This window comes from Anarhichas minor, unplaced genomic scaffold, assembly GCF_050575085.1.
Source record: "Anarhichas minor isolate MPS153535 unplaced genomic scaffold, ASM5057508v1 ptg000042l, whole genome shotgun sequence".
In the NCBI taxonomy this organism is placed as follows: domain Eukaryota; kingdom Metazoa; phylum Chordata; class Actinopteri; order Perciformes; family Anarhichadidae; genus Anarhichas; species Anarhichas minor.
Genome location: NW_027466488.1, coordinates 7786403 through 7806070, shown reverse-complemented (window position 1 = coordinate 7806070; position 19668 = coordinate 7786403). Strand labels below are relative to the sequence as shown.

General features: G+C 40.3%; 1 protein-coding gene across 1 annotated transcript in view; it reads right to left on the bottom strand.

Annotated features, from left to right (window-relative positions):
• The window catches only part of mdga1 (MAM domain containing glycosylphosphatidylinositol anchor 1), a 152977-nt gene that overhangs the window by 36613 nt on the left and 96696 nt on the right, over positions 1–19668 (bottom strand). The window contains exons 8-13 of the mRNA XM_076109762.1: positions 17297–17626; positions 16314–16613; positions 10821–11087; positions 10505–10653; positions 234–414; positions 79–102 (exon numbers count right to left, since the gene is read on the bottom strand). Of these exons, the coding sequence (XP_075965877.1) occupies positions 79–102; positions 234–414; positions 10505–10653; positions 10821–11087; positions 16314–16613; positions 17297–17626 (1251 nt within the window). The remainder of the gene's footprint in view (positions 1–78; positions 103–233; positions 415–10504; positions 10654–10820; positions 11088–16313; positions 16614–17296; positions 17627–19668) is intronic.

Below are 19668 nucleotides of genomic sequence, written 5' to 3'. Positions count from 1 at the left end.
GTCATCAAACAGCTCACAACACTGTGAAGTGTAGAAATGTTGAAGAGCAGAGGATGGTAGTGAGGAGAGAAGTCTTACCTGAAGGCCTTGGGTAGGTGTAGGCTGTAAGACAATAATGTTGGTACACTCAGATGTGCACAATCCACTGATACATGTTTTGTACAATGTACATGGAAATGAAAGATAAGGACTTCACAATATGTTTGATAAAAATGGCTTTAAATAAGACTCACGTTCTGAGTACTGTATGATGCGACTGATGTAGTCCCCAGTGCTGTAGGTGGTGATGGGGGCCAGTCGGACCTCGTAGGACAGAGGGATTTTCAGGTCTGATATGGTGTTGGATATGAGCACACCCTTCTCTGGCTCCTTGCCCTTGAGGTCTATCTGCTTCGACAGCACATTCTGCTTGTTCTAGATTTGTACAGGTGAACACACACACAAAAGCAGGGAACATGACATGTTAAAATGTATAGTCACAAAAGACATACACGTAGTACACAAACAAAGATGATCACTACCAGAAAAAGCAGAAAATCTGACTGAGAAGCAGAAACCCTAAAAGGTACCGTATTTTCCGCACTATAAGGCGCACTTAAAAGCCTTTAATTTTCTCAAAAAACGACAGTGCGCCTTGTAATCCGGAGCGCCTTATATATGGATCAATTGGTTAATTGGTTGATCCATACTGGTTGTACACGGCGCTCTGTCAAAATGTTTCAGTACGACTGGTAAACTACAAAGCCGCACCGCGGTAAACACCGGTACTGTGCTTACTCCTAGTCCAACACCACTTGTGTGTATAAAGACCCCAAAATGGCACCTTTCAAGAGACACGCTTACGACGCTATTCTATTCTATGCGCCTTATAATCCGGTGCGCCCTATATATAAAAACAGTTCTAAAATAGGCCATTCATTGAAGGTGCGCCTTATAATCCGGTGCGCTTTATAGTGCGGAAAATACGGTACACATGGTGTTGTCAATACTGTCAGGCATAGCTCCCGTCTTTTCTCCTTTTTTTTTTTTTACATCATCCTCAACCTCATTTTCACAGCTTTATGTTTGTATGCTCAGGTATTAAAACTCAATCTTAGTAACAAGGAGGTTGGAAGTCAGTCAGAGTTGGGGGTGCTAAGAATGACGTGATAGTAAATGCTGCGGGACATTTATGTTTTTGCTTTAATTTGAATGGCAAAGATAATTTATATCTAATGGTTATTACCAACATTTTACACAAATTTTCAGGCCCTGGCCCCCCTCGAATCAAACATTATATTTTCCCAGACAAGAAAATACCGTCTGCTAGATTTGATTAAAGCATGCCCTAAACCACTGATCACAGATATTTGTTTTGTGCTGTAGAAGCAACAATAATTTATTTACACGCAGCCTATTAAGCACTATATCATCATATCCATTTACTTTTCCGTATCTGTGCAAGTTTCCTCACATTTTATGTCAATGGAATTTGTCTTTGGCATAGCTCTGGGCGTATAGTCAACCTCAAGACTTGGATTGTACCTTTCTTGGACTGAGTGCATTTCCAATCTCATCTTTTATCCAAAAGCTACACAGCTGTCAAAAGTATAATTTGCAGCCATCTCTTTTCAGGAAATACCTTAAAGTCAAGCACAGGCTATGTTAGTCTCAATACAGAGGTGGTGTCCAGTGTTATTGTGCTCATAACACTGGACAGGTTGGTCCAGTGTCCATAGTACTTAGTAAACTGATTCACTTCCAACACAACGTATCATTGCCCACCACTCACGCAACACAGACTCAATAAATATTATTGTAATTGTATAAATTAAAGACATATTTCTTTCAATATACGTACAACCCACCGAATTTAAATCCCAACTGATTTTGGAATAAATTGAATTGGCTGTGCATTATAGGAACTTAGATGAAGATAAAAATGGTTACGGTGATAATCCAGTCCAATTGTTGTCTTCTCATTTTTTTAAATGTTGTGTACGAACGCCAGAATATTTTACAGAACAGACAGCTAACTGACCGTGATGAGATAGTCGCTAAACTTAACAAAAAGTACATTGGATTAAAATTGCTTACTGCACCTTTAAGATATTTTTTTTGTTAACACCTTTTATAATAGAGCTATCGCTGTGTTAGTTGTAGGAAATTTGGGTTTAGAACTGTGCTTTAAGAAATTATAATAGTGTTTAATAATTCATAATTAAGAAATCATAATTAGAAGTGTCTTGGAATACATAATTAGAAGATTCATAATTGTAGAAGTGTTTTAGGATTTGTAGTTTTAGAATTTGTAGTTAGAAGTGTATCTTAGTAGCACCTTTATATTTGCTTGTGAAACTTGTGAAGGTTTTTGCCAAAAGTTGCAAATCCTTATCTTTATATATATAATGTTTACCATAGAAGTGTTAAGCCATAAAAGACAGTCATTGCATGTTTTAAACTGTAAAGAATAGTATGTTGGGAGTAAGGGACAGATAGATTTCTAGATAGGCAATTACAGGTCATACCCGTGCGAGGGTCCTGCGAGGAGGAGGAGCCAACTGGATTTAGCCAATAGGAACTACGGACACGAGGGGATGTTTTTTGAACTATGTAAGGCGGGGAAGAAAGAAAGTCCGGCCTCTTGCTCCTGTACCACTGGGTGGGTGGTAACGCTTTTTGGGGTGAGCAGGTCATATTCGGTGTAACTGTAAATAATGTAATCCACTATGCAATTGTTTTAGCATGAGAGGTATTAAATGCTTTGTTTATAATTGAAACCGGTTCTCTTTGTGTAAGAGGCTGGATTACATGCGGTTTCCCCACAGTCTAGAGGTTCCATGAACCTAACATATTCCACCCACGGAGAGAAGGATCCATTAGCTGTGTATCTGCCTCTGATCCCAGCTACTTAAAGACCTGACAGTGAGCTCAATCTAATGCATTAGGTCAGCCACTCCACCATAACACCTTAGTACACCCACAGAATGCCATTATCAGGTAATGCATGCAGAAGTGTGTGTGTGTGTGTGTGCGCGTGTGTATATGGTAAATGTCTACAGCATAGAGCCCTTACAATGAAAGTTGAATACAAAAGCTGACAGACGTAAATATTGGCCAAAAAAGAAGCATCATAACATTAAAAAGTTCAAACAATTTGTCCGTTCCAATTTTGTGGGATAATTATGCAAAAAAGAAACAAAAAGGTGTATATATAAGGCTCAAATGTGCATGCTTGATGTTCTGTGCTTGATACTCAGCTCCTCCAATCAAAAGAGTAACAGTCTGGCAGTCCGGTTAGTCATAGAGGAACCGGACTTCACGCTCCCCTATAACTGCTTCCGTACTGTATGCTCTGACATCACCTCGGTGAAATGTGCTTTTCCTTCTGTCTTTTGACACTCAAGTTGAGGTTTGCTATTCCCGTTGGATTTTTACTTATCACCACAAATTCAAACTTAGCTAGACTGGGCTGATCATTTCTATTGACAGGACGGTGACTTCTGCCCAGGCTGCAAAGAATTTGGTATGACTCCAATTATTGTGCGAGTCTCGTATGGCAGGCAGCCACAGCCTGATCCCTGTAAGTTTGTGCTGGGCAACATACTTGGAATCAAATCCTTCCTTCCTCACCAGGCCCTATGCCACTAATGGCTGTTAAATCTTCTTTTCTCAGAGCCAGTCTGGCCGTTTCCATTTTTCAGTTTGTCCAACTTTTCACCCTCTCTTGCGAGTCATGGAACATCCTTTTCATGCCTTGCACAACAGCAGGTACCCTTCGATGCAGGCAAAATTATCCAAACAATCCAATCCACAAACCAACCAATCCAAACATAAACCACATTTCCTCCCAACAAATATGTCCTCAAATTGCTCCAAAGAATCCTCCCATATGCTCGTCAACTACCATTTTCCTTTTCCCAGCAAATTCGTCTTTATGATGCTGCTGTGAGCACAACACTTCTGCATTATGGTGCCTGGCCTGCACACAGGAATCCTGCTTGCTTGTACTGCAGTTGGATTGATCTGGAAATGTTTGGTCAACTTAGTATTGCACCAACTGAATGATTACTCTGGTTAGTGTCATCAGGTAACTGGGAGTTCAGAGAGAAAAGACTCATTAAAGGACTGAGTGGCAGGGTGTTGTATAACAGGATACTGCATCTTTCAATGAAAAGGCAGCAAAGCGACCTTTTGGTTTCAGAGACTGTCACATCAAGAAAAGGTCACAAGCTTTCTTGAGTAAGGTCCTGGGCCCCTAGCTGCTAAATTGTTATACGTTCTGATAGTGTTATCAGTTACATGTGTAGTATCAGTGGAAAATGGAGCTTTTCAACAAATAACAATTTGGGTGGAATAGTATTCACAGCTCACTGTGGATATCTTCTGTGTGTCTGTGATTGAGGAAAGAGGGAGACAGGGAGAATGGTAAAGAGATATTTTTGGAACAAAACAAGGAAAGTAATAAATAAAAAAATAAAAAAGTCCTTTACAAGTTAAAGTCCCACTTAAGTAAAAGTGCAGAAGTAATCAGAAACAAAATATACTTCTGCATCAAAATGTCCCGTGAGTGATTCATTATTGTATATTACATTACTAGATTGTTAACGTTGATTCAACTACGTGTAAGCACAAGTAGAGCTAGTTTTAAAGACTGCATATAAAATAAATGATGTAACTACAGTTGTTGAGTAAATCTAAGTAGTTACTGTCCACCACTTGCTATATCACATTTGCTCAGTTTCCACCTTAACTGACTACATAAACTCATACACTATCACACGGTGTATACTATTTAGCATGGTAGTAGCTACATAATGAAATGTATTGTGGCCTTTTAACACCAATTTACGCTCACATTCATCCATATAAACATTTACACACTGCTTGTACAGCATATGCATAATTATGTGAAATATAGCAGAAAAGAAGAGCTATGCTCATGTAATATGTATAGAGTGTGTCTTAGCAGGGAGAGACACGTTAATAATGCTAAGGAGTCAGAAGTAAGCAGAATGAGAGAGAACGTGTTTCTTCATGAGTGGACAGGCTCTACACACACACACACACACACACACACACACACACATGCGTCGAGAGAGGTATATGGACTTCAGTATCAGTCTATCAACCAACCACCTTTCTGCCTCTTAAATTATGTCACTCACTCACTCACTCCGGTCACCTTTAACTATCTCCTTCTATTAGTCCTTTCTCTACACACTATATATCTTTCTCACCCGCGCCTTTCCCTGTCACTTAGGCACGTAAACACACATGTAAACACACACATTTTGTCCACTGACCTAGTGAGGGAAGCAGACAGAGACAGAGAAACGGAGTCTTTTAACTGCAGTGGAAGCATCTGAATTCCTCTGAGTCACACTTCTGCACCTCAATTATCCAGTGTGTTTTGGGGTCCACAAACTGTACGTGTGGGTTTGTGTATGCTTCTAGTGTAGTTCATTTATCGATTATATCCTACACACTGTAACCACGACCAAAGCGTGTGTGTGTGTGTGTGTGTGTGTGTGTGTGTGTGTGTGTGTGTGTGTGTGTGTGTGCCACACACTTTCAATAATTTCAGCCATACAGTGTTTTCAGCTGTGTCTCCATCGGGCTGTCAACAAAGAGACACCAAAACAATGAATGTGTGATTGAGGGTGCGAGCAAAGGTGCAGCCATGAGATAGAAACATAGAGACACAGAGTGACGTGTGTGCGCCTGAAATTTGGACTGACAGCGTGTGGGCGGGCGGCCTCTTAAAACACGTTAATATTTTCATTATCCTCCATTAATGGTTCTTTTGTGACTGACCCACAGGTCGGTGGTATTATGTGTGTGTACATTATCAAGTCATGCGTGCACTGTGTCTGTACGTAAGACTATCTATGATTGCATAAGCCTATGTGCTCTCTTAGTGGCCTTGTGTGTGAATGAACAAGTATATATGCATATTGAGGTTGGTTATGTACATTATTCATACATTTGATTTAATGTACAACTCTAATTCATCATGAATATTTTTAATTCCTCATATATATGATAATGGGCATGTGTGTTTGCACAGGAGTGTTTGTGTGACTGTGTCTCAGTGCAGAAAGATCTTGGGTGTTCAGATCTGTAGTTAAGACCTGAAGCCAGGTCAGCTGCCTGCCACACTACTTCAGTGATATACTAAATACACAACTCCATAGCTGCAGGCAGACGAGCGGTCGATATAGTGATGAGGTGGAAAGATTGAGAGATGGGAGGAGAAAGGTGTGCAAAGGCAATAAGGATGGCAAAACACAGAAGAAGAAGAATACAAACTGAAGAAGCAGTAAGAAATTTGGGATTAAAAGAAACACACACGCATACTGTATGTATATTGTGGCATGGTCGTTCTCTGATACGAGTGTCTCTGCAGTATATATTTACAGAATGTGTAAACTATGTGTGTGTGTACATACTAAACACACAGAAGCTATTCCTTTTTGTAAGCATCACATTCACAAGAATGAAAAGATCAGCAACCTCTGATGAGAAAATTCCAAAGCCTTCACCAAGGCCACAATTTGGGCTTCAATCACTCATAAAATGATGATGTAAAATAATTTTTTTTTTTTACACACAATTGTTAATTCTGTTGGGGTCATTAAACATACGGGCTCAGATGGTGCACAAGGTGAATTCGATGGTGCACAAGGTGCAAATTCGCCCAGTAAGGCTCGAAGGACACATAGATGCAAAAATATTTGTGCTTATCCCAGGAAAAAGAATAGAGATAGTCGGTAAATAACAAAGAGAACTGGAGTGTCTGTTGAGTTCTGAGATCAGTCACAGGCTGAGCTAAACTCAAACACACATGAACACACTCTCAGACACAGTGCATAGTGCATTCTTTACGAGCCAGCTATCATTTGTACAGTTGCTATTCTGGCTGTTTGGGGGAGATCAACAAGGACTGCACAAACAGCCTGGCGGTCAAATCCGCACAGATGATGTGAGGCGACAATTCTGCCACGCACTCATAACTTCGTAAAATGATATCAGATTTAATATTGGCTGCTGCACACTTTTTACTTTCAAGTTGTTGTCTTTTTTTGTGTTTGAACTGATACATTGAAGCTAACTGGTCCACTGTTTTGTGTTTGTCTGATGTTAACACGTTTTCTATTCAGGACAGGTTACTTAAACTCCCTCTTCCCTATACACTACCTTCATTGTGTCAAGGGAAGGCTGGGTAAATTAGCGGCTGTTTTTTAGAGCAGAGTTTATGAATGCATATGCATGAGATGAGTGCACTGGATTAATAAATATAGGTCCGACTCTGAAAACAGGCAACTTCCTATGACAGGGCGCCTATGGTATATAAAGAATAGGGTGTAAAATGAGCAACAAAAGGCTTCGTAAATCAGTCACTTTTGTTGCAAAAAGGTCAAATCAACACAAATGTATTATCTCTCATGAATCAAAGTACTCGTACCGTAGGGGTAGAGGTTGGGGTGAACAAAAGGGGTGTGAGGACAGCTTGATGAAACAAAGAGGGCCTGTCAACGTTCCTACACAGTGAAACCCCCTGCAGAGAGAACCAAACTAAATGAAGTGTAAGTGGGGATTTCCCAGCCTGGCAATGAGTCATGGAGCAAATCATGTAGTCACACACACACACACACACACACGTGTACACACACACGGACATATGCTCTACACATAGGCGAATACAAATGCATTAGAGGCCATAATATATATATATATATATATATATATATATATATATATATATATATATATATATATACACACACATACATGCACAAAGCCCTGCAATAAAAAGCAAATGGACACACTTTATGCATTGAGCAGAAGTCATAGGCATGTACAATGAAAAGCACTGCTCTATGAACTGATCCGTCTCTTTTATTCCCCTCTGTGTCTGCATGTCTCCCCCGAGACTCCCTACTTCATTTTGTATGTGCTAAAAAGATGGCGTCAAGGTGTTAAGAGGATGAGCTGGAAAGTGTTGCAGAAATAGATGGGTTGTGAAATTGAGATGGTATTACATTTGAATGTTCTCATACTCTATTTAATAGTTGAGGAGACCAGTGAGATTCACTGTTTTTCTTTAATTTGCATTTTATTTCTGTCTTTCGCCCCCTTAAGTCCTTGCTCTCACCCTTTGCTTTTCCTTTAGTTTTCGTTCTTTTTTTGTCTCAATTTTAGCCACTCTCTAATGCATTCATAAACATATGCAGGTAAAAACCTTGAAATTAAATTAAAGTTTAACAACATTTAAGAAGTCTTAAACTGCCACTTAATGCAATTCATTATTTTAACACTGTCAGCATAAAAACTCACAGCGGCTACTTATCAGCGCTATTTCAGTTGCCACGGTTCACCCAACATTAAATGCCATTAAGTCTGCACTTATAACACAATACCTCACTGCGGGAAAAACTGAAAGGGACAAGGGGAAGCGAGAGAGACGAGGACAAGTCAAGGCAAGAAATACTTAAAGAGGGCAAAGAAAGACGAGGAAATGGGGGGAAAAAAACGGACGAGATGAGGTGTGTGAAAGATATTGGACAAAAGGAGAGGGAACAAGAGAGAGGTAGCGCGAAAGTTTTCAGAGAGCTGAGACATGCAATCAAATGTGCATCTTAGGAAGGCCACTGCTAATGTTCTGTCTCCCTGTAGAGTCTTACTTAATGAGGTAAGCAGCCAAGTCGGAGTAGGGGGGGAATTAGCTATTCATCCGCACAAAAGCAAGCTGGCAGGCCCTGCATTCCCTCTGTTTCAGTGTCTCACACACACATACACACACACACACACACACACACACACACACACACTCACACACACACATCAACCCCCAGCCAGTTGTGTATAATTCACTATTATCCTTCCTGTCTTCTGACTCAAGGCCAGTAATCTATGAATAGATGTTTGAAAAAAAAAGAAAAGAAAGGGTGGCCTGAGGTTGCTCTCCTACTGTGGACAAAGGTTTCCAACTTCATTCAGGGGTGAACTCAGAAGGGCTGAGTGTGTGTATATGTGTGTCCAAAACTGTTTTTAGGGCGGAATTGGTTGGACAAAGCACTAAAGACTTAGGTTGTCTGGAAGATAAAACCTAAACATCTGTCATAATATTGGTCATTACTGATAGTAGTAGTCTGTAGATTTTTAGACAATGTATTAATTTTTTTAATGGAATAGCTATGGGTGCATGTAACCTGTGTCATAAAAAAACATCTTCTATCTCCAGATTGAATACTGGCTGAGATGAGAGATGTTGGCAGGAGGGCTGGTCTTGCCGTCGTTACAACACAGTAAACACATCATTGTCTGTCTGGCACTCAAAGCTAGAATCATGGAGTGAGAGCGGAGTGCTCGTAAGTAGAAAGTTATGAGGGTTTGTAACCGTAGTTATGTGAACAAAGATGCAATGCTGACCACTCATATTCACATCTGTGGGCGGTGGAAAGTGGAAGATGAAGTCCATGTCTGACAGGACTGAGTGATGAGAGCTGAAGGAGATGGCTACTCATGAAAAGGAGCTTACAAGAAGAGAGGAGACAATATAAGATGTGAGAAGGAGGGAAACAAAGATACAAGGTCCCTAAGGCAGATTTCAAATAAATCTGAGAATCTACCAGTATTTATTTTTTATATCGTGCCAATTGGATAAACAAAATTTTAAAATCAAAGTGAAAATGAGATTATAATCATAGAAAAGAAAATGCAGAGCAAATATTCTCTTTTTGTTTTCTTTCTTTACTTTGGTGCATAATAAGGGTTATGTTTGTGCTTGCTTTTTATACAGTTTGTTTAATTGAAAGCATTTCGAGATGTGCGCACTGCAAGAGGACTTTGTTTACCGTGAACAGCGGTCCTCTTAGGAAAAAACATATTTTCAAATGCATGGGAACATGAAATCGGGGTAGAAATTGCATCAGAAAGATCTGCTTATTTAAAGAAACTGGGTTATTTTTCAGTACAAACAGGTAAAGACCCAAAATGATGAGCTGCACAAAGGAGAGGAGAGCAGATGAGAGGAGAGGAGGAGAGGAGAGGAGAGGAGAGGAGAGGAGAGGAGAGGAGAGGAGAGGAGGAGAGGAGAGGAGAGGAGAGGAGAGGAGAGGAGAGGAGAGGAGGGGAGAGGAGAGGAGAGGAGAGGAGAGGAGAGGAGAGGAGAGGAGGGGAGAGGAGAGGAGAGGAGAGGAGGAGAGGAGGAGAGGAGAGGAGAGGAGAGGAGAGGAGAGGAGAGGAGAGGAGAGGAGAGGAGAGGAGGGGAGAGGAGAGGAGAGGAGAGGCTGTGACATTGTTGTAATTCAGTGCAGGTCTCCATTGATTGACTTCACACTTCCCATGTTTACTTAGCACACACACTTCTACCTGCCTATTCAGATCAAGTACAGTACATGAAAGTGTGTATGCATATACATGTGTGCAATATGCCTGTGTTCATGTGTACCTGTGCTTTCACAGGCTTGCTGAGGGTGAGGACTGTATTCTTTCAAGTAATTGTGCAGTATTAGCTTACCTTTCGGACATTAACCCAGTAGCCTATGATACGATCCGTAGCCTCAGGATCTTTCTGTGTCCACTGCAGGTTGTAGGAATAGTTGTTTCCTTTTAGAATTCGCACTGGATTGGGTGTGTCGAAGTAGAATTCAGCATTGTAAGGTTGTGCTGTGGGAGAGAGCAAAATGTCACAGGTAAGTGATACCAAAGAAGAGATAACTGCCTGTGTAGAATATGACTATAAGCTTGATAAATGGATGAATAGTAGTTTGATATAGATGAATGCTTTTGCCACAAATAGATTACAAAGCATAGTCTCACGTTTGCTCACTCACCAGAGACATTAAATGTGCATGTTGATGTCCCTGCACTGTTGCTGACTCGGCACTCATAAGAGCCATTGTTGGTGGGTTCCAGCTTAAACTTCAGCTCCGGCGTCTCCTTCAGGTCTGGCATGGGCATGCGGATTAAGTCGCCGTTACGGAACCAGCGGATGTCTGTTAGGCGTGGCGGGTTTGACCGCATGATGGTACACCTCAGGATCACCATCTGATAGTTCCTCGAACGCGCATCCTGGAAGACTGGGTCCAGTATTGGAGGATCTGCGGACACAATAGATTTAAGTTGTTAGATATTGTTTAGCCTGCCACGTCAATTCATATAATGTTATGAGGTGCAGAGGCAAAATCCTGTCAATTGTAACTGGTTTCAGATCGTAATCTATCTTGTACTTTAAGACCACTAAACCTTTCCTCCCATGCTCATATACACTGACTGTACAAAATATTTGGGACTCCTACTTTGTGATATAGCATAGTGATGAGGTGTGTCCATGTAAAACCCACTATCCCCAATTGTTTTCCATTTTAAGATCTATTTCCATCATAAAGGAAGAGATGGAGATAAACTGAAGCAGAATAATTTGAGAAGGAGAATTCACCTTAGAAATGTAGGCGATGCAAAATGCAGTGGTGTCAGTACATCACCACCATCCATGTCTAATTTCTCCTGCATTATCTTTTTGTACTCTGCAGCATACATTTCTTCACAGCATCATAAAACATAGGTTTTTGACAAATAATGTGACACAGAGCAACTGTTAGTGTCACAAGGGATGAGGCATTTCTATGAGGCACAGCCTCATCCCTGCTGCTAACCGACCCTAAGCAGCTGTAATTAACCTGTCAGCAGGGATGTGTGGCTCTGCGGTTAATGACTGACTAGCTGTTGTTGCCCCGGGGTCAGCCAGGACACAAGAAAGCCAAATGACTCTGCCACAAATCATCAGCCAGCTAGTTCCCCCCTGGCTAATCATGTAGATAATAGACAAGATGCTAATGGTGGTATTGCCGTACTAACAGTGATGAGATCGGGTGTTAAGGCCCCTTGAGGTGAGGCAGCATGACTAGAGTCCCTTATGAATCAACTTTATCAGACACAGATGTGTAATTACAGTCTAATCTGTGTTATGCCCGTAATTTAGATGGACAGGCCCACGGATGAGCTGCAGTCAGGGGGAGAGAAAGAAACATAGAGACAGAAAGATAACATATGGAGCAGGGGAGAACACTGAAATTGAGTGACTGGATTTTAACCGTACCAGGAGTAATGAAAGCAAAAGACAGAAAGACATTCAGACAAAATCACAGTGATCTGATGACAAACTGTTGTCATGTTTAAACAACTGAATCAAGCATTCAGACTATCCAGTGTTGATGTATTTAAACATAAACTGAAAACCTACCTCTTTAGCTCTGCTTTTTGTTAGAATATATATACACACACACACACATATATATATATTTACTGTATATATATATATTTTGTTATTATTTCCCATTCGTCTCAAATTATTTTACCGTTTACATTTATATTGTTTTATCAGCTTGTCACTCATTGAAGCCCTTTATTAAATTGCACTAAGCTATATGAAAGACATTTCACAAATATTGTTTCATTCACTGATTATCATCCATTCGTCTATCTTTTAGAAAACAACAATACTGTTTGGCTTCCACGTTTACATAATTAGATGAAGTTAATAAAAACCGAGCAACTGTAACTCATGACATACTACATAGTGAACACTGCGGACATTGACTCATCTTTTTTGACATCTAAATCTCATCTATTCTCTCTTTGAGTGAGGCTTTTATTATTATTTTTTTGCAACAGGTACAGGTATACACTGCCAAACCAAATCCGTGTTTGAATCCCTGGTTTACCATTCTGTGCTTGCACTCCAGTCAGAGGAACACGAGTAAGCACCTGCATGCTAAAAAGACAGGAAACCACCAGAACATTTGACTTCTCAGCTTCTGTGTTGTTTTCAGTCTAGACTCGAAACATGTGGATGCGACATACTCACAGCTTCCAACTTTCTTTATTTTTAGAATGTAAATTGCCATTTACTCCTGTGTGTCCAGTCATTATTATGTCTCCTGACCTGCCTGTACGTCCTGCACCCACAACAGAATCATGTGATGGAGCTGAGGAATAGGTGAGCAGTCAAAGGTCATATTGCAATCCTATGGACTGATTCGTTTATGGTCACAAACCCTGCCCCTAGACACAAATATGCATACTGATGCCTATCTGACTTTGGAAACAGGTGTCACGGGTAAAGAAAAGCAGGCAAACTGTGGCCCGATGGTGATAGAAGTAGGGAGGAGGGACGGAAAGAGGAGGAGGTGTGTTGTGAGCTGGTTTGTGAGCAGATTATAAATCATTCCATCCCCAGAAGAATTTGGTAGTTATAACAATTCCCTTACCTGACCTCAAGTATTCATTTCAACAATTAAGTAAGTTTCTTAGCGGTAGGTTTTACTTTTTAAAATTGTGGGGTTATTTCAATTTCTAACCCAACATTTAAAATTCTCTGGTGCATTGTTTTTGCATTTATTTGCCACTAGTTGGAGACTCACAGCACCACACTGCAATGTTTCATAGTCAGAAGACCATAATCCATGTAAACACAACATTGCTATCTGTCTTATCGAATCCAGGAATGCAACACTGACCAAGCCAAACATTTATAGTACACAAAGAGAAAATCAATTTATATGAGACTGAGAGAGGGATGAGGTGAACGGGGGAGTAAGGTGGGATGAAGGGAGAGAAAACAGCTCTTAAAGAAGAAGACAATGAGGAAGACAAACGATAGGGAAAGTGTGGTGTGGAAGTGAGAGAAGCTGATGATTGAGTACGGGAGCTGGGGAGAGAATGCAGGATGCAGAAAGGGAATGACAAGACAGAGAGAGGTCCTCTCTCATGGCCAGTAGTTAGCTGATTGATGATGATGAGAATGGCAGTAAGGAAGTACAGCTACCTCTCTTGGAGGGAAAGTGGGCAAATAAAGAAGGGACACAAGGCGAAAAGAGGAAGTGGGAGAGGCAACAGTGGCAAGAATCTGCATATCCTCTTAATTATGTCTGCCATAATAAATGATGGCACCCTTCCCTCACATCGATCAACAGTGCTAAATAGTAGGAAGCAAAAGAAACCTGATAAAACAAACAAAGTGAAATGTGAGCGGGGCAAAAAGAGGGGCAGTGGAAGAAGAAGAGAGGAAAGATGTCTTTCAACACACTTTTGTTGGCTATAGCTAAAGATTATTTTATGGCGTTTCTCTGTCTGCCAATCTGTTTTTCTCTTCATCTCTTTTCCATCTTTCTAACCTCCCAATCGCACAATTTTTTTCTTAGCACCTCGCCATCCCTAACACTGTTTCAAGCTCTCTCTTAACCCTTCTCTCAGTCTTGCTCATGTGTCTGTCTCATCTCTCTGTTTCTTTCTCCGTCCAGAGTGGGGTGGCCACCTGGTCCATTAATCAGACTTGGCCAGTGTGGACAGCAGAGCTCACAGAGTGTTGCCCTTCTGCCTCCGCCTGCATTAGAAGGCCCTGTAAATCCTTCTTAAGAGAGGAGAGGAGACTGATTCAGGTGTGTTTTCATCAATTATGTCCTATGAGTGGTAGGGAAATTGGTCCTATTGGGCCAAGTACTCCTCAGACAAACAAATAGTTGATGCTACCTTTAAGCAAAGATTTTTCTTAAAAATTCAATAAAAAAATGACAGTGGCTGATTTTAGTCAGGATGTGCTTTAAATGCTCTCTTCATGTAAATTAACAGGTCCCTGTTTATTCCCCTTACACATGTAAGCATATTTAAATATGTGATGGATTATAGCGTCTAAAATATATTTATCCAGATTTAGCTACTGGCTAAAAGTAGCACCTAAATTGAAGTTGCTTTGGTCCAAGAGGGACACATTTGGTACTCCTAGTTGCTTGATGAATGCAGGTTTGGGCCTTTCATTTTTTCTCTTTTGAATCTTCAGATGCATTGCTATTTCTTTTATGTATCCTCATGTTTTTCTGATCTCTTGAACATCTTATAACTTTAATTAAAGGTGCCTTTTATCTTGACCTTGTATACAGGGCACAATAGAGGTTGCTGAAAGTGTTGGTTTCACACTGAATTCTGTTTTTCTTCAAAGTTATTAAAAAACATGGGTGTACAACAGCAGATAGACGTCCTTGAATTTCTCAGAACCAATAAAGCTTCCTCATTCAACTTCCATACTTTAATTTTTTTCCCCTTAATAGTTCAGAATAAGATGGTGGTGTCATGCTGAAGTTAAGCTTCAACCCTGGAAGGATTATTTTCCGTAGTTTATTACGTTGTATTTTACCCATTGGTTACAATATGCTGAATGGAGCCCATCCAGTTTAAAGATGGGGCAAAGTACATATTTTCCATTTTTCTGGAAGCAATGGGATTCTGTTATAAAATACATGTTATAATGTAAAGTTGGAAAATCCTCATAACCAGCTACTGCACGGCTTGTGTGACAAGTGTATGGTTTGAGATAAATGTTAAATTATATTCATATAAGTTGATAGTTTTCAGAAAAGTCTAAATCAAATTTGTCACTTTTAAGCTCTCTTTAACAGTCAGAAGTGCCATTGCTTGGTAACAGTGAATGCTGGCACAATTCAAGAATTGTAAAAGTGGGTAACCTCATGGGATGGGAGAAGGTGTTGAAATGATGTGTTATTTTATCAAGACAGATCCTCCTCCTTCCTCAAAGCTCATCCTCCGGGAGATTTAAAATGACAGTCCCCACTGGAGTGCTCACAAAGGGGAATGGGTAGGTTTAGAGAAAACAGCCAGAGAGGTGCGCCCTCATTTTCTTTTGCTCTTCCTTTTTACGCTCTTTACATTACCATACATTTCCTTATCTGTCTTCAGGGTACACAATTTTGAGCAAAGTCTGAAGATAATGCCTTTATTACATGTGGTGCAAAAGAAGAGTGCAGTATTTTAATAGATCTCTGATATTACCCTAGCCATGTGGCCTATGGAGGTTTATGCAGAATAATGTATTTAAAGACTGAACACCGTCACATACAGCTTTTAAACCTTCATGGAGAATGATGTCTACCAAATATTTTCTCTACCGTTGTGACTGTTATATCCTCTTACTACTTTATTTTGAACATTGCTACACCAAATATTCTAGTTCTGAAGCTCTGTTTTGGGTATTGCAGACATTACTATTCTAATACCGTTTGCTGCTACCCCAGGGATCATTAAAAGTGTCATATTACCCTGTCTTATCTTACTAGTAGACAAGATGGAGCAATAACAGTACGTGAAAGCAGTCGCAACCAATCTGGATTTTTTTACACCAAACTGAACCGCGAGAGATGCCACAAGTATCTTAACAAGTTAACAAGTTGAACTGCTGCTTATTCTAAACAATGATGTTACCTACGTTGTTGTAGGTTGGGTTCTTGTGTGAAAATCATCTGATCTACACTTACACTGCACATTGAGTTGGACCTGTGCCTCCCTGCGTTTGATGTTAAGCCCGTTGTATGGAGCGGTCTGGCACCGGTACGCCCCCATCATGTCCCGACTGACGTTCTTCAGTCTCAAGCGACCATCAGGGGTCTCCATCATTGTCCTCCCTGATGGCATTAGCAGGTCTTTTTCTGCCCGTGACCAGAGTATAGGTGGACGTGGTTTGCCATCTACCACCAAGCACACCAGCTCAACGTTACCTCCCTCGCGCACACTGACCACCTGACCTCCTGGTGGAACCGACAGCATTGGAGGAGAGACTGCGGGGAAGGAGAGAAGGAAAGGAATAGTAAGAAAAAGTGTACGTTTATTCTCTTACCTCTACATAAATGGAAACAAACATTAATAATGTGTTTGAAAAGATTTTCTATACAATAGGCTGCAATAGGAACACAATAATCATACAATTTTCATTACATTAAATATATTGTAGCATGTAAGTATCTACTAAAAGGCTATATGGATAAATATAGTATAATTTCAGAATAAACAATATAGAATATGAACAAGTACAGTAGAAATGGTAAAGAAGGGGTATATGTTATATAATTATTGAGGAGGACATGACTTTAAAATTACAGATGGTGTGAACAGAGAAGCTGGATAACAGAGACAGATGGAGAATAAAAAGCAACAGAATAAACTGACATTTACAAGGCTTTTTTATTGGACAATCACAGTTTCAATGCAACATCAGAACATTAAAAAAGATAACTGCTAAGGAATTAAGTGCTAACATTATAACGCACACACAAACTCACAGAGATACAAAGTCCTAAAACGTAACATTTTTACATATTGTTTACATATTAGCTTCTAACAAATCTCTAAACAGTATATTTGCAACCAAATAGACTTCAGAGTAATGCTACTGATCAGCTGTTGCTTGCACATAAATGCACTGTCAGAGATATAAAATAAAAATAGAAAAGCAAAACCTCACCACTGTTCTGAGTGATGTTGACATCCACACGGAGCTCCAGCCCCCTGCTGCCTGGGAAGTTCGCCACACAGCTGTAGGTAGCCAAGTCCCTGAACTTCATGTCCACAATCTCCAAGCTACTAGTGCCGGGTGCCATGTCTGGGTCACTGCGCAACAAGATCAGGCTATCCGAGTTGAAGACAGGTGCACCGTTCTTGTACCAGGTGTAGTTGACCTTGTCCTGTGGGGTGGCATCGACGTGGCACGACAGCTTGAGGTCCCGACCCATCTGGATGGTCTCGCTGTCCTTGTTGGAGTCTGGTGTAATCTGGAAAGTCAGGTTGCTCATGGCTGTGTGGTGTAGCGGGGTGAAGAAGAAAGAAAAAAGGGTTAAGAGGTACAGTGTCGGGTTAGCTGTGGTGCAGTCTTGAAAACAATAAATGGGGGAGGGACTATTTTAAATACTCACAAAGAAACTGTGAAAAGACAAAAAAAAAAAAATGTTGGGATATTTTCTTCTCCTAAGATTTGTAGGCCTTGTCTCAATAATCTTTCACTTTCAGCCTGAGTTAAATTTTACAAAGCAAAGTATCTAAAATGGTTTTCACTCACTCACTCAATTCATGTTAACAAGTTATACAAGCAGCCACTGCTAACTGTTGAGTAGCCATTGTTAGTATCTAGTGAGGATATTACTATCAACAAATAACACATATACAAACATCTGCAAAATGTTAATCTCTTACTCTCTATATAACCTTTTTTAATTTTGAAAATATATTTTAAAATTATATTCGGCAGTTTATGTCATAGCAATACATTTTTTTTTTTAAGTTTGTTGAATATAAATCAAATGTAAATGAATGGAGGAGGCAGAAGATGGCTGATACAAACTTTAGATAAGTGACCTCATCTTCAGTTACAAGAAATCCAGTCTATGGTGTGTAGGGTCCACACCATATCCATGTCTTTGTCTTTTTGTAACATTTTGTATAATTCTGTATGTCTTACTTGTTTGTGCTATGTATGCACCTACTGTGGAGAGGAATGTCCTCCTTCAGGACAAATATTGAACTATCTATCTATCAATCTAATACAGAACGGAAGACACGTTTGTGGCATAGCGTGTGAGGCATGAGGGGGGAGCAAAGAAGAAACCAAAGGGAAAAGTAAATTGAAGAAGAAAGAAAGAGAGAGAGATAGGTAGACGCAAATTGTGAAGGAGGGACAAAAGGTGCCAGATACAGAATAAAATAAGAGGGGGATAAGGAGGAGGAGGAGGGAAACAAAATCAAGGACAAAGAGTAACTCTCACACTGTCACATTTAATTTTCAGTTTCAAAGGCTGCGTTTCCCCAACAGATTTCCATGTTGAATACAAAACAGCTCTCTGTTTCTCCACTAACAGGAGAGACAGGCGGGAAGGAGGAGAGGAGAGCTTGGTTTAAACTCCTTTCGAGCTTGTTAACACGATGCTTGGGTGGAGCCGTGGGTATGAAGCAGTGACCATATGTTCAATATGATCCTGCAACTTTACCTGGTTAGTGTGTGTCTGCGGCTGTGTGTGCATACATGTACTTTTTCAACTGTGTCGCCTGCCTACCTGCATACCTCTATCTCTATGCACTGATCGTGATGCATCTGATCACGAGTTTGTGTGTGTGTGTGCGTGTCACATTCACCGCCTTGCCACCTGTGCTGGTGTGACGTTGCGTTCAGGCCCATTAGGCAAACAGGAGAAACCCATCCAGCATACGTTCTCTACAGTGTTAACTAACAGAAGAGACTGTTGCTAATTGCCTCCACTCCAGTCGAACTAATTGGAGTGAATAAAGATGATTAAAGGGACTAAAAATAGCCAGAGGCGAAGGAGATTGGAAGGCTTCTTGTTTTAGCATCAGGGAAAAGCGCAATACTTAGCTCGCCTATTCTGACACGGTTCACATCAGCTCTCTCTAATGATGGATCAACTGCAGGTGAGTCACACTCAACACATACACATAGAGTGCACACAGCAAATTAATACATTTACTCACATTCACACACTACATTGGAAGAATAAAGCTAACGAGGACTGGACAGATGGCACTTTTTATTTTCAGTCAGGGAAAGAATTTTAGCTTTAAATAAATTAAAATTAAAAATACAGTCAGTTTAATCCCCAAAAAATGATTTAATTAATATTTTCAAGAATACTAAGATATTTTTCATGTGTGTGCGTGTGCGTTCTATACTATCCCCTCAGCTATCAAAAGGAAAGAAAAGAAAACATATGGCATGATTAAAAATAGGAAATAATTGCACACATTATAGTTTCAAAGTTTCAAAACACTGAACCTACATTGTTGCTGGATGAACACAGCATAAATCATGTCAAGTTCGGACCAAACACA